The 16,362-nt window shown below is 39.2% G+C and overlaps 1 protein-coding gene across 1 annotated transcript in view; it reads right to left on the reverse strand.

Moving 5' to 3' along the window:
* Positions 1-16,362, reverse strand: part of SCP2 (sterol carrier protein 2) — a 125,538-nt gene that overhangs the window by 5,688 nt on the left and 103,488 nt on the right. The window contains 2 exon segments of the mRNA XM_053895251.1: positions 10,250-10,379; positions 15,630-15,723. Coding sequence (XP_053751226.1) covers positions 10,250-10,379; positions 15,630-15,723 — 224 coding nt within the window.

Below are 16,362 nucleotides of genomic sequence, written 5' to 3' on the forward strand. Positions count from 1 at the left end.
TGGCTGTGTGCCAATAAAACTATTTCCAAAACAGGTAGTAGACAGAGAAGGAGAAGATATTTGCAATTCACAGATCTGACCAAAAAACTTGTATCCAGGATATATAAAAAATTCCTCTTATTCAATTAGAAAAGTTAGATAATCCAATACCAAAACAAGCAAATAATAAACAGACACTGTACAAAAGATCTCCAAATGGCCAAAAAAGCACATGAAACTATGTTCAACTTCATTAGTCATCAGGGAAACGTGAATAAAAGCATGGGTGAGATACTACTACATACCTACTAGAATGAATGGCCAAAAAGGAAAAAAAAGACAATATCCAATGCTGATTACGATGAGGAGCAAGTAAAAGGTCAATACAATGCTGGAGGGACAGTAAAATGGAACAGCCACTTTAAAAGCCAGTCTGGAAGTTTCTCAGAAGGCTAAACATACATTGCCATATGACTCAGAACCCCACTTTTAGGTGTTTACCCAAAAGAAATGAAAACGTATGTCCACACAAAAAACTTTATGTGAATGTGCCTAGTGGCTTTATTCAAATGGCCAAAACTGGGGGAAAAAAACCCAAATGTGCATCAACTAGTGAATGGATAAACTATTCAACAAAAAGAAACAACCCCTCTCTCCCAAAGCCTTGCAATGCCTCCAGCAACTCCACCTTTCACATCACCCACCTTCCACACAACTTGAAGTTCAAATGCACTCTACACGGAAGCTCATTTTATACATGAAGAGCAGTCAAAGCAAAATTACGCCTGTGTTTTTTCATTTTAATGATTCCCTAATGCATTAAAAAATTTTTAATCAATGGGGCACCTGGGTGGCTTAGTGGGTTAAGCATCCAACTCAGGCCCAGGTCTTGCAGTTTGTAGGTTCACGCCCCATGTCAGGTTCTGTGCTAAAGGCTCAAAGCCTGGAGCCTGCTTCAGATTCTGAGTTTCCCTTTCTCTCTCTGCACCTCCCCTGCCCACACTCTATCTCTCTCTCTCAAAAATAAACATTAAAAACAATTTTCTAAAATGTTTTAATCAGAGGTAGTGGATTCCTAAATGATTCTAAAGCCATCTGTAATTCTCATTGTTGTTTTGTTCTGTTTTATCCTTCATTTCCAGCTTTGGGTGCAGGGAGGGGCAGGTGACACAAAAGATTTTTTTATTGTTGTAATCTTTTCCAATGATCAGCTGAAGATGTGAACTGGAATACAACTTATATGCCTTTTGCATTTAAAAAAAATTTTTTTTTAACATTTATTCAATTTTGAAAGATGAAGAGAGACAGAGCATGAGCAGGAGTGGGGCAGAGAGAGAGGGAGACACAGGATCCGAAGCAGGCTCTAGACTCTGAGCTATCAGCACAGAGCCTGACACAGGGCTCAAATTTACAGACTGAGAGATCATGACCTGAGCTGAAGTCAGACACTTAACTGACTGAGCCACCCAGGTGCCCCTGCGTTTTTTTTTTTTAAAGTAAGCTTCGTGCCCAGCACAGAGCCCAATGCGGGGCTTGAACTCACAACCCCCAGATTAAGACCTGGGTTGAAATCAAGACCTGAGCTGAGATCAAGAGTCCAACGCGTAACAAACTGAGCCACCTAGGAGCCCCCACTTTTGCATTTTTAAAGCCTGCTTCTTGAATTTAAGCACAGGGATAGTGTTTGAAGAGCTGCTCAGTCTGTAACACATTTGAAAAGATGTATCTGCACTTTGAGGTCCCTTTTGAACGCCATTTGCTAGGCCTCTCAAGTGTTTTCATTGCTATGTTCAAGCGCCTCCCAAGTCCAAGATGCTGGATGCCATATGGCATGGAAAACACAAGACTTTGGGCAAAGTCTGTGGGCTTGCATTGGGGGAGGGAAGGGAACAGAATTTGTTTATTTGTCTGATTTAGAAATAAGGCATTTCAGAGAAGCCATTATTTTCTGTGTTTAAGTTAAACTGCATTTTTGTCTTTTGGTTGATATGAAATGTACTGTTCCAATATAAAACAGTAATTATTTGACCTTTAGGGAGAAAAATAAGGAGGAAACTACTGATGTTACATGCAACATGAATGAATCTTGGTGAAAGAAGCAGGCTTAAAAAACTATATACTGGGGCACCTGGCTGGCTCAGTCAGTAGAGTGTGTAACTCTTGATCTCAAGGTTGTAAGTTCAAGTCCCACTTTGGGTGTAGAGATTACTTCAAAATGAAATCTGAAGGGGCGCCTGGGTGGCTCAGTTGGTTGAGCATCCAATTCTTGATTTCAGCTCAGGTCATGATTCTAGGGTCATGGGATCAAGCCCTGCAACGGGCCCTGTGCTCTGCCCCTGTCCCCTACTCCTGCTCTCTCTCTAAAAACAAACAAACAAACAAACAAAACCTTAAAACAAAACAAAAAACTACATAGTATATGATTCCATTTATGACGTTCTGGAAAAGGGACAGAAATCAGAGTAGTGGTTGCCAAGGCCTGAGGGTGGGAGAAGGGGATTGACTACAAAGGGACATGAGAACACTTTTTGGGGTGATGGAAATATTCTATCACTTGACTTTTGGTGATGGTTACACAAATATATGCATTTGCCTAAATTGATAGAATGATACCTCTCAAAAGGGTAGATTTTATTATATTAAATTATAGCTCAATGACAGTAACCAGTACTGTCAAAAATGTGGAGCAAATAGAACTCTCATGTAATGTGGAAGGTAATGTAAAATAGCATACACACACGCGCGCAAACGGGCTATAGTGTACCTTATGACCTAGTATTTCTACTGGTTATATGCCAAGTGGAAATGAGTACATACATTCACTACAAGACCCATATGAAAATGTTCATAACAGCTTTATTCATAAGACCCCAGAATGGAAACATTGAAAAGATTTATCAACCATGGAATGAATAAATTCTGGGGCATTCACACAGTAAAAACAAACTACTGCTACATATAACAAATTAAAAAATCTTACGATGCTGAGCAAAAGAAGCCAGACCTAAAAGACAAATATTGTATGAGTCCATGTAAATAAATTTCCAAAATAAATACAATCAATCTATGGTGACAGAATTTGGAATAGTGGTTTCTTGTGGGAGAGGACAGTGATGACAGGGGGCATGAGAGAGACTTCCAGAATGCTAGCAACATTCTGCAGCTTGATCTGGGAGATACATATTCATCAGTAAACATTTATCAGGCTATACACTTCAGATGTATGCTTTTTATTACAAGACCTCAATACAAATTTTACACAAAACAAACAAAAAACAGGTGGTGGGCTGGATTTGGCCCACATCATTTGTCAACCCCTGACATAAATGGTGGGATTCCAGGAAAGTAATTTTTCCATTTTGTTTCTCTGAGTCTTCTAATTTTTGTTTACACTACGTGCATATTACTTATAATAGAAAGTTTTAAAAATATTAATTTTAATATCAAAGTACAATGAATAAAAAGACTGTATAACAAAGACTCTAATATCTCATTGCTAAATCAACCATGTCTACCTTGGACAAATAAGAATTTTCAAGTACAAAAGAAAAAATTCACCCAGAAAAATATTTGCCAGCACTCAGTGTTTTAGACAATTAATATAACAATAATCCTCTAATGGCTGGCTCCTCCTCAAAGTTGGCCTCTCCCTGAAACCAAGTCATTTTCTAGCTTATTATTCTGTTTTATTTTTCTTTGTGGTACTTATCTGAAACTACCTTATTTATTTGTTTAGGTGTTTTCTGTCTGTATTTGTCCACTAGAATAAACACTTCAAGGGACAGAGCCCTTGTCAGTTTTGTTCACTGCTATATCCCCAGGTTCTTGAAGAGTGCTCGACACATAAAGGGTAATCAATAAATACTTGCTGAATAATAAGTAGATTATGTAGAGTTCAAAAGATTGTCAAATCATGGCCCAATAGCTAATAAGATAATCTGTGCCTTAATAAGAGATTAGAGGATGCTATGGTCTGAATGTTCCCGCAAAACTCCCATGTTGAACTTCTAATGCCCTATGTGATGATATTAGCAGGTGGGGAGGTCAGGAGGTGGACCCTAATGAATGGGATTAATGCCTTATAAAAGTCTCCAAGGGCTAACAGTGCAGAGCCTGCTTGGGATTCTCACTCTCCCCCTCTCTCTGCCTTTCCCCCCCGCTCATGCACATGCTCTCAATCTCTCTCTCAAAATAAAATACTTAAAAATTTATTTTAAAGATTCTCCAAGGAGGCCCCCAGCCCCTTCTACTATGTGAACCCACAGCAAGAAAGCACCATCTATAAAGCAGCAAGAGGGCCTTGACCAAGGCTGACACGTTGACCTTGGACTTCAGGTTCCAGACTGTGAAAAGGAAATTTCTGTCATTTATAAGCTACTCACTCTGTGGTATTTTGTTACAGCAGCCCAAATGGACTAAGATAGTGGTAAATTATTAAAATACAGCATGCCCATTAAATAGTTAACTATTATTATAAATATTTAACTATTATTAAATAGTTAAAACAAGATTGAAAGTTAAAAATTTTTATTATATGTGTTAGAACTTAGGGATAGCCCCTAAAAAGATTGATATTCAATGGCTATTCCATCTTTGCTTCTGACTAAATCTTCTTATTACTGGAAAAAAAAGGTGTGAAGCTTTGAAAATGAAGGGACTTACTTACAGTCTAGAAAATCTAGTTCCCATGTAGATTTATATCACCAAAGAACAGGGAGAAAGAAAGTTAGCAAATCGAGATTGTTGGACTTGATTTATAATTGGATTTGATCCTAATATTCCAAGAAAGGACTCTTAGTCATTGAAAAGTAAGTTTATAAAGTGAAGCCCGCTGCTGCTGTAATATCAGCATTTACTGAGCTTTCACTATACTGAGCACTTCACATACATGGATTCATTTGATCTTTATAACAACCCTATAAGGATCAGAGAAGTCAAAAAAAAAACAAAACTTGCCCATGATCACACAACTAAATAAGAGGCTGAGCTAGATCTGAAAGCAGATTCCTGCTGCTGCTAAAGCCCACACTCCCAACCGCTAAGCGCTATGGCTTCCTATTGTTATAGGAAGGATTCAAACATTCAATGGCTCAGTTTTAATTGGGCATTCACCAGTTCGTCAGTATCTGATGAATCTAGATACTTTCACAGTTCCCTAAGCCCTTCTGCAGTCTTAGATGAGTCCAATGTGTTCAAGCAAAACTATTATTTAATATATGTTGGGGAGGAAGCAACTGAGCACTTACTATGCTAAAGCACTTTAATGATTTATGTCATTAAATCCCCACAACAGCTCCATGGATAGAAATTATTCTCACCATTTTCTAGATGAGACAACTGGACTCAGGGAAGGTACACATCCAGTAAGTGACAGAGCTGTGGTCTGAACCCAGTTTGGGTGTCTCCAAAGGCAATGCTCTTTCTACTGTACCTTGGGGATGTGAGACTCTGAGGCCTGCTATATCGTGTGCCCCACAAAGGGGCAGGGTTGAGGACTCAAGTAGATGCTGAGAGGGCAGAATAAAGGAATGAAAGATAATGGTCAAGTTAGATTAATCAAAGTTGGCTTCCTAGAGATATGCTATGTGAGTTGTTTCAAAGGAGAGAAGGGAGGGGCAGAATTCATAGACAAAGGCACCTAGGCAGGAAAAGATTATGGAAAATGCATAAAATCTAAAGGTCCTTAATATAGTCATCTGTATAATCACTCTCAAACTCTTAGAATATAAGCAAATGAAATACGTTTAAGGAAATCTTACTTTGTCAACAGTAAGTAAAACTCTCAACACTGTACATGCCAAAAAAACCTAGCAATTCTCTTTAAGATGCTAGTTCAAACTAGGACAGGTTATTAATGCTTTAACATAGCTGATCTCTAACAAATGGGCACTTGTTGGCTGATGTAATAGGAGCTGGCAATTTCCAGTGGTGGCTTTTACTGGGTAAGTCCATATTTCAACGCTACTCCTAGCTGCCAACAAGTGTCAGTTTCAGCAGAAATTACCTTGCCCCAGGGTGAAATCCCTTCAGGTCTGGGATGGGGCACCTAATATGGGGAGAGTTCACTGCCAGAGTACACAGGTAGTAAGGTTTTTTGAAATTATGCAATAGCTTTCCATAAGCATATTATCTTTCATGACAAACAATGATAACAAAATACAGGAGAAATTTTTTAAATATCACCTTATCACCTGCCTGGGCATATCAAAATATAATCCTGAAATAGCTATTTTCCAAAAGTTCTTTTTATTTCTGTCAGCTTACATCTAGATGAAGCATTTAGTTTTTCTTCCTATACAACATAAGAGTGGCAGCTCATAGAATCCAAACACATCATTATTTTTCTGCCTACTCATTTTGAGGAAAAAAAGGGACTATATATAATTCAAAAACTTTCCACAATGCCACCATGCTGCCTGCACAAGATGCTCTTACTACTGCCTCAGTTCTTCCATCATGAATCTCTAGTTGATTCCTTATTCAACAGTGCTACTCTTAACATTTTCTCCTGTCTTCAAGTTCTAAACTTTATTCCAAAAGCTCTGCTAACCTCCTTTCTACCTCAAAATTCCCCTGAATATTTACCCTCTCAGAGAAGGAAGTATCCATCCCTCCTTGCTGCTTGCTAAAGCTAACCTTCCTTCCTCCTGTGCTCTTGATGTCATCTACTCCTCCAGGACCTTCCTCAATAAGGTACTAGTAAGGAAACTCTCCCATCTTTGATAGACTTCCTTCTCCTACACAGCTTCCAGGTCCCATCAATTTCACCCCAAATATCCCTGGCAACTACAACATAACATTTTTTTTTTCTCACTGTCAACACTGAGGCTCTTCTTTTTGCTCAGATGATAGCAACATCCATCCTCCCAATTGCTCTCTCTACCTCTGATTTCTCCCTTTGCAGTTTGTCAGATCTAATGCACCAGCTTCATCCTCTAAAGCACAGCCCCAACTTTCACTTTCTTACTTAAAAAGCTTTAATTGGATTGATTATATATCAAGTCACTTTCAAAGTTCATAGCATGGTATTTGAAGCTCTCCAGAAAGGTAGTCTCCATCCATCAGATTTCTTAAGTACACCAGGCTCTTTCCAACAGGAGGCGTGTAACATACAATACAACATACAAAATGTAACCTGCTGAATACATACTATGCATCATTCATTCTGCTGTTCATTTTTAAATTACATCATTCATTCTGCTGTTCATTTTTTAATTAAATTAAAACTACCTTGGTTTGTGAACATAATTCATTCCAGAAACATGCTTTTAATCCAAAGCACTTGTATATCAAAGAGAATTTCAAGAATCACTGGCTTAGTTGTAATCATGTGATGTTTGGCCTCACATACTACTTGTATTGCAAGACATTGCTTTATCAAGTTAAAATTTACTAGAAATGTTTGCTCATCTTACAGAACAGTCACAGATCAAGTTACTTGCCATCCAAGGTTTTACTGTATTTATTTATCAAAGACCAACCATATATCAGATATTCTTGTAGGCAATGAGGATGCAGCAGTGAACCTAACAGTCAAAAAGCTCTATCTTCATGCAGCTTATAATTCAAGTGGGAGAGATGGACAATAAGCAAATAAGTAAAATATTATATGGTATATCAGATGGCAGTAAGTGCTATAAATAAAAATAAGGAACTGGAGAGTGTTATGCTAAGTGAAATAAGTCATACAGAGAAAGACAGATACCATATGTTTTCACTCTTGTGTGGATCCTGAAAAACTTAACAGAAGACCATGCGGGAAGGGAAGGGGGGGGGAAGAGAGGGAGGGAGGCAAACCATAAGAGATTCTTAAAAACTGAGAATAAACTGAGGGTTGATGGGGGGTGGGAGGAAGGGGAAAGTGGATGATGGGCACTGAGGAGGGCACCTGTTGGGATGAGCACTGGGTGTTGTATGGAAACCAAGTTGACAATAAATTTCATAAAGAAAAAAAGAAAGAAAGAAAGAAAGAAAGAAAGAAAGAAAGAAAGAAAGAAAGAAAGAAAAAGACAGACAGACAGGAAAGGGCAAGAGGAAATGGTAACAGGTATGAAGTATGGTTAGGGAAGGGGCTCACTGAGAGACATCTGGGCAAAGATCCAAAGAAAATGAGGGAACAAGCCATGAGGATATCTAAGGGAAGATGAGTCCAGGCAGAGGGAACAGAGTAGAAAGCCCCTGAACTGGGAACACCCGCATGTCAACAATGGCAACGAGTATCCTTCCTGTATGACTGGAGCAAAGTGAGGGAAAGTGTAGTAGAACAGAGAAAACGGAGGCTAGATCATGTGGTGCCAGTGTAAGAACTCTGGCTTCTACTGAGTGAGCTGAAAGCCTTTGGATGGTTTTGAGCAGAGAAGGGTCACAATCTAACTCAAGTTTTTAAAGGATCACTCCAGGGTGCCTGGGTGGCTCAGTCATTTAAGCATCCAACTCTTGATTTCAACGTTTGTGAGAATGAGCCCTGAGTCAGGCTCTGCGCTCTCAGCTACCAGATAGCTGATAGCACAGGGCCTGCTTGAGATTTTCTCTCTGCCTCTCTCTCTGTTCCTCCCCTGCTCATGCTCTGTCTCTCTCAAAAATAAATATTTAAAATAGTAATAATAACAATAGCAATAAAAATAATAAATAAAATGATCACTCCAGCTGGTATATGGAGAAGAACCTGTAGGGAGCAAGGTTAGAAACAGGGAGACCAAGGGGCGCCTGGGTGGCGCAGTCGGTTGGGCGTCCGACTTCAGCCAGGTCACGATCTCGCAGTCCGTGAGTTCGAGCCCCGCGTCAGGCTCTGGGCTGATGGCTCAGAGCCTGGAGCCTGTTTCCGATTCTGTGTCTCCCTCTCTCTCTGCCCCTCCCCCGTTCATGCTCTGTCTCTCTCTGTCCCAAAAATAAATAAATGTTGAAAAAAAAAATTTAAAAAAAAAAAAAAAAAAAAAAAAAAAAAAAGAAACAGGGAGGCCAAGCAAAACAATGATGGAAGCTTAGACCAAGAATTTGCTGATGGATCAGACTGTGGAGTGTGAGAAAAAGAGGAGCCAATGATGACTCCAAGGTTTTTGAACCGAAGAACTGCTAGGACAGAGAAGCAATTTTTACGGAGATGGGTTGATGGTGAGAGGAATACATAATTAAAGGTGAGTAGGAGGAAATCAGGAGTTCAGCTTTTTTTTTTTTTTTTTTTTTTTCATTTTTTAAATGTTTATTTCGGAGAGAGAGAGAGACAGAGCATGAGAGGGGGAGGGGCAGAAAGGGAGGGAGACACAGAATCCGAAGCAGGCTCCAGGTTCTGAGCTGTCAGCACAGAGCCCCGTGCGGGGCTCAATCTTATAGACTGTGAGATCATGACCTGAGCTGAGGCTGGATGCTTAACCAACTGAGCCACCCAGGTGTCAGAAGTTCAGTTTTATACATGTTAGCTTTGAGATACCTACCAAGTATCCAAGTAAACTTGTCAGTTAGATATACACCTTGGAGTTCAGTGGATGAGTCCATGGTGAAGATATCTGGGAGTTATCAGTGTAGGGATGGTTTTAAAAGAATGAGACTAGAGATCCCCAGGGAGTGAATGGAGACAGAACTGAGCCTTGGAGCACTCTAATGTTTAGAAATTTGGAGGTGAGAAAACAGGAAGAGAGGCCAGGAAGGAACAGGCAGTGGATAAGAGGAAAGCCTAGAAGTGTAATATCATGAAGACTGAGAACCACTCAATTTAGCAATATGGTGGTCACTGGTGACCTTGACAAGAGCAGCTTTGGAATAGCAATGAGGATACAAGCTGACTGGAGTGGGTTCAAGAAAGACTGGGATGAGAGGAAGTGGAGGTAGTGATTGGGTATAGACAGAACTTTCAAGGCCATGTAACCACACACTACCACATGTGCTTTATAGGATAATTAAAAGATAATTCTCTTAATCTTTGCATCAACCTTATGAAATAAGTACCATTTATTATTCCCATTTAGAGATCAGAAAACCAAGGCTCAGAAAAGTTAAATAATTTGTCCAAAACCACAATCTGTGAGTGGTAAGGCCAGGATCCCAACACTAGTTTGTCTAATTCTAAAGCCTAAGATTGTCAACTCCGTGATGGAGCCTCCCAATCTTTGGGAGGAGGCAGCTGTGACATATTCCTGTTCTCAAGGATTCACTGGTTCTTTAACAAGGTCCTATACCTCTACAGCCACCCCTTTTAGGAAACACCAAAGCAGACCCCTATTTTCCCTTGTGAACTTGTCAGTGCTCCTGTAAATGAAGTCATTACTTCACTGACCTGAGTTAGGAAGCACTGATCCTTTGCCATTCTTCACATCCACCACCCAGGTGGCTTCTTTACCCCCAGGGCCATCCTTCACCTTGAAGGCAAAAATACCACCAATTTTCTTCACAAACTGTTCCCCTTCCTGTAAAGAAAAAACAAACAAACAAACAAACAAACTTTGGGAGTTATATGAAGTTCGTTTCTCTGGCTTTTTCCCCAAATTAAATGTTTAAATAGATACATGATGTGAACAGCCAGGCCTGCCGCAATCCCCAAGCTCCCTTAGGATCTTTTACCCAGAAAAATCTGAAAGGCAACAGGCAACAACTCCCTCATCTGCCAAATCCTTTGTTGACAATGCTTTCTGGATACAACTGGTGGAAGGAAAGGGAGGATGGGGGTGGGCACAGTAGCATGTTCTACTGAAGCAGCTTTCCTATGTCATAGTTTCGGAAAGATTCATTCTGGCCTGCCTAAATACTGGACCCCCCCCCCCCCCACACACACACACACACCCCAGTCTCTCTCTCTCTCTTTTTTTTTTTTTGCAGATAAATTCCTTTACATGTGTTTCTGGTTTTCCACACTTAGAACTTAAACATAACTGGTTCTGAAAGCAAAGTCTTTTTGGGTGGAGGGGTCAACTTATTTTCTGGGTTAGTATAGAGAATTATACAAGTAATATGTCAACCACCAATTACTTTTGGATCTTGGGGGAATGAAGCTGGAAAGTTATTTTAAGTTATTTTAAGTTACATTTAGGAGAAATTATTAACGACAATAATAATCCTTTCAGGGCTATAAAGTTTTCAAGTGCTTTCATATACATTATTTCCTTAATCTCCATAAACCCCTGTAAGTAGTTGGACAGGTATTAATATCAGCTCATTGAAAAGAAAAAAACAACTGAGATTCATAAAGGTTAAGAACACGTCAGACTATGCTCTATCTGGCTGCTGAGTAATCCACCTAATATAATTCATCTAACATTAACATAAGCCATCTAACACGTCCAAGTGGAATTTCTTAAATGTGGCTCCCCATACCCTATAGGATGAAGTCTGTCTTTACGTATCACTCAAAACTCTTCAAAATCTGAGGGATGTTTATCTGTTCTTAGCTTCAGCTACTTTCTCATTCTCCTCAGTCTTCATGTTCTAACAATACTGATCATCCTGAATTCCATAACCACATGTGCCTCCATGCCTTTGCTCATGTCCCCTCCCAGCTCACTCACCTCCTCCTAGTCACATTCTCACACGAACCTCATCAAGTCCCTGCTCACTTGCTAATTCTTCTGGGAAGGCGTTTCTGTCTCTGCTGGACACTTTGATAGCCCTTTGCCCAATGCATCCATGGTTCTACTTAAAGCAGTTATTTTTTTTCCCCTGGGAAAATTTTTCCATGTTTATCTTCCCACTAAACGCTGCTCCCTGAGGGGCAGGGACATATGGCTAGTAAATTGCACGATTGGTTTAATTCTAAATTCAAGGCTCTTGTCGTTTGACCATACTGTATTACAAAGTAGGTTACATCAATATTTCCAACTTTAGCCTATGAAAGCAGTTTCTGTCTCCATAAAGGAATTTTTTAAAAGCAAGTTCAAGTCTTCTCCACATTCCTTGAGATCTTTTATCTCTCAAGTTTCTGTGAAAACAATCTAGAAGAGGGAGTTAATAATCCTGATATAGTGGGCCACCCAAGAGCCAGGTTTCCCTTGGGGCCAACAGCTCATGAATGACTATTTCCAGGTGCATCCATGCCATCTGCTTGCATAATGCCTCAGGAATAGAGCTATGACAGACACCAACAAGTCAGAGCAGGAAAACCCCAGCAAACATTTAGGAATTCTACCTAACATACTTGGAGAGAAATTCCACCTGCCTCCTTAAAACAGATGTAGATTGATTTTGCACTTGTTGTTACTTTTAAGAATCAACTGATGCTCTGATAAAATAACATTTTTCACTGAAGAGGACGTGAGAGAGTAAGGAAATGGACAAGGAGAGAGTTAAAAGGGAGAAAATACACATTTTGTGAAACTAAAGATCATTAATACTAAGAAAGTTCTAAGTGTGTCCTTGAGTGAAGAAAAGTACTTCTTTCTGAGTAGGCAAGAGGTCAAGGAGTAGGGCCTGTCTCAAACTTAACTGGAACAAAAAGTTAAGACAGAATTCAAAGAAGGGCAACGGGGTATTGCTAACAACGACAAAAGTGGAAATAAAATCTCTTGCCAGACTTCCTTTGCTAATGCAGAAAATGCATGAATTGACAAAAGATTTCAAGACTTTCACTCTTTCTAGTCCTTACAAACATTTAGGAAACTTACAATCGTGGGAAGGAAACAAGGGGACAAAGTCCATGCAAGTGAGGTTATGGAGGGAGGAGAAAAGGATTAAAATGGGAGCAGGAGGAATACATTTGCAAAGTTAAAAGAAGATGGAATAAAAATGGAAAAACAGCACTGGTTTGTTCATCTCAATAATGAAGTATTCAGTGATGGACATATAGCCATACCAGATACTCTCTAATTATTTTTATTTGATTTTTTTGACAGAATAAAGTTGGAAAAAATGGGGTAACTTGGTAGAAGCAATTATCTGATGGATTGCTCTGCAGGCAAATATTGGTGGCAAGAAAAAAAAATTCAAGTTGAACCCTTATAGAGTCCAACTTCAGTTTAGTGGACATACAGAATGAAAGAAATTAAACAGTAATGAGAGGGGGGCCTCAGAGCTGGCTCAATCAGTAGAGCATGCAACTCTTAATCTCAGGGTCGTGAGTTCGAGCCCTATGTTGGGGGAAGAAATTGCTTTAAAAAAAAAACAATAAGATATTTTTTCCTATTAGATTGGTTTTTATAAACCAGCCAACATAGCACTAGAGAAGGTGTGAAGAAAAAACAGTCACACCCACAAGCTGTTGTTTGTAAATTAGTGCCCTCTTTTTGGTCAGTGGATAGGTTGGCAATATATACCAAATGCAAAATAGATACCCAAACCAATAATTTCCCCCTTTAATTATTTATGCTAAAGTGATCATGGTGTCAAGTACTTATTTTTTTAACTTAAAAAAATGTTTATTTTTGAGAGAGAAGGACACAGAGCAGGGGAGGGGCAGAGAGAGAGGGAGACACAGTATCTGAAGCAGGTTCTACACTGACAGCAGAGAGCCCGAGCAGGGCTCGAACTCACAAACCATGAGATCATGACCTGAGCCAAAGTTGGTCTCTTAACTGACTGAGCCACCCAGGCACCCAGCATTATGTATTTAAAGATGAGTTAAAAAGGGAAATTTACTATACCACTCACTATTTTACTTGCAAAATTTAAATACAACCAATGTTCATCATAAGAGACTAGTTAAATAGATGATACATAAATTCAAAAGTGCACTAGGTGGCCATTAAAACTAATGGTAAGGATTTATATGTATGGGCATGGAACACACTGTTAAGAGAAAAAAGCGGGTTATAAAACAGGTATTTCCCCCCACCCCCCGCCACCCCATGCAGGTATATCCCCACAAGATGGTGGCAAGACAGGTCTGTGGCTCCTGGGCTGGTGCCTGCCTGCTCAGAACCGGCAAACCTTGCTCTCTGTCTACCTCTGGAAGGTTGTTGATCATGAAAATCTTAGAAATACAGGGACCTTTGTCAAAACACCAGTCACACTGACTCTTTTCCCACCCACAGTTCAATCAATCACTTTAGATGTTAATAAGTTCTTTGTGCTACAATAAGGAGGAGAAATGCACAATGTATGCCTTTCACACTGTAACATGAATGAAATACTTCAACCCACTTTGGTCACCTTAATAGATGTTTAATTAGAACTGTGTGGCTGTGGCTATAACTGTGCCTTATTGGTCTGAAACTTAATATCAGTAATGATATACCAAGATGCCTTTAGTTTTGAAACAATGAAGTAAATATGTAATTCCATCTAAAGAGAATAGCTCTCAAAGAAAAAAGAGAGAGAGAGAGAGAGAGAGAATAGCTCTTTTTGAAAAAAGTTAGTTAAATTGCCTTAGTGTGATTAGTATCTATTAAGAACTAATTATTGTACATAAAAATAGATTTGTATACAGAGTATAATTTTAAAAACCCAACACATATTGTATGTTCCTAGTTATGTAGCACTGTATAACATAGAGAGATGTCTGAAACAATGTCAATCACTGTTAACATTTTAGTGAACTCGAAGTAATGGAATTGCAGGGGATTTTTTTTTTTTTTTTTTTTTTTTTTAATGTGTGTATTTTTGAGAGAGACAGAGAATTGGCTGGGGGAGGGACAGAGAGAGAGGGAGACACAGAATCAGAAGCAGGCTCCAGGCTCTGAGCTATGAGCACAGAGCCCAATGCAGGGCTCGAACTCACAAACCATGAGATCATGACCTGAGCCAAAGTCGGACACTTTACTGACTGAGCCACCCAGGCACCCCTGGAAATGCAGGGGATTTTTAATTTTTCTTTTCTATATATAGTGTGAATTTCTTTTAAATTAGCATTATTTTTACAAGAAAAACCTACTTTGAAAAAGCTCAAGCACAAAAGATTTATTTTTAAAAAGAGTTTTGTTATTAGGCACATTTAAAGATACACTTTATTATTCTTTCTGAGGCACCTGGATGGCTCAGTCAGTTAAGCATCTGACTCTTGATCTTGCTCAGATCATGATCTCACAATTGATGTGATCAAGCCCCATGTCAGACTCTGTGCTGCCAGCACAGAGCCTGCTAGGGATTCTCTCTCTTCTTCTTTTTAGTTCAGAAAGAAATCACACCAAAATAAATTAGAATCTCTTTACATACGAACTTTGTCCAAAATTATTATCTCCCCAAAAAAGAAAACTGAGGAGAGTGACAAGGATATTATTAGCCTTTCCTCTACAGTTCAGATTTTAACAGAATTTTACCATAGGTTCTTTATATTATTCAAGTTTGGAGATTTACACATCTCTGAAATACAGTCTTACCAGAATTAAGAAGAAACTATAATAGACACTCAGGAATCTAAAATACATGCAAGGGGTGCCTGGGTGGCTCAGGTGGTTAAGCTTCAAGTCTTGATTTTGGCTCAGGTCATGATCCCAGCATCCTGGGATCAAGCTCCACATTAGGCTCTGCAGTGAGCATGGAGCCTGCTTGAGATATTCTCTCTCTCTCTCTCTCTCTGTCTTCCCCCTTTCTGCCCCTCTCTCCCGCTTGTGCTCTGTCTCTCTCTCTCAAAATAAATAAAACGAAACAAAAAAAAGAAAAAAAGTCTAAAATACACTCAGTACTTGACAGTATCATATAAATTTTCAACTTGTACCCTTTCATGGCAACAACTGGCTCAAGGCTCTAGGCTCAAGGTCCTCCTGGTAGTATTTTATACAAATCTTACTTACCTCTTCAAGTTTCTTCTCAATCTCCTTAAAGACATGATTTGCCTTAAATCCATCAAACGCAGAGCTAGTTGGAGCAGCCTCAATTTGATGAGTTCTAAAAGAATTGGAGAAAAGAAATCAATTTCAACCCATGGAGTCATGCAGATATTAGGTTTTTCAATAGTTAACAATAGTAATTTTCAAAAGTCCTAAGAACAGAGATGTTGTGGCTCTTACCAAAGAAAACCATAATTAAACCCATAAAATAATTAAGCTTTTCTTCCCATTTTTCTACAAATATTTAGTGTTCACTAGGTGGTAGGCACTGCCCTTAAAAATACATAGACCAAACTGGGAATGCAAGCTGGTGCAGCCACTCTGGAAAACAGTATAGAGGTTCCTCAAAAAACTAAAAATAGAACTACCCTATGACCCAGAAATTGCACTACTAGGCATTTATCCAAGGGATACAGGTGTGCTGTTTTGAAGGGACACATGCCCCCCATGTTTATAGCAGCACTATCATCAATAGCCAAAGTACGGAAAGAGCCCAAATGTCCATCAATGGATGAATGGATAAAGAAGATGTGGTAAATATATACAATGGGGTATTACTCCGGTAATCAAAAAGAATGAAATCTTTCCATTTGCAACTGCGTGGATGGAACTGGAGGGTATTAGGCTAAGTGAAATTAGTCAGTCAGAGAAAGACAAAAATCATATGACTTCACTCACATGAGGACTTTAAGAGACA

This window comes from Panthera pardus, unplaced genomic scaffold (assembly GCF_024362965.1).
Source record: "Panthera pardus isolate Hobbes unplaced genomic scaffold, ASM2436296v1 HiC_scaffold_11, whole genome shotgun sequence".
Taxonomy (NCBI): domain Eukaryota; kingdom Metazoa; phylum Chordata; class Mammalia; order Carnivora; family Felidae; genus Panthera; species Panthera pardus.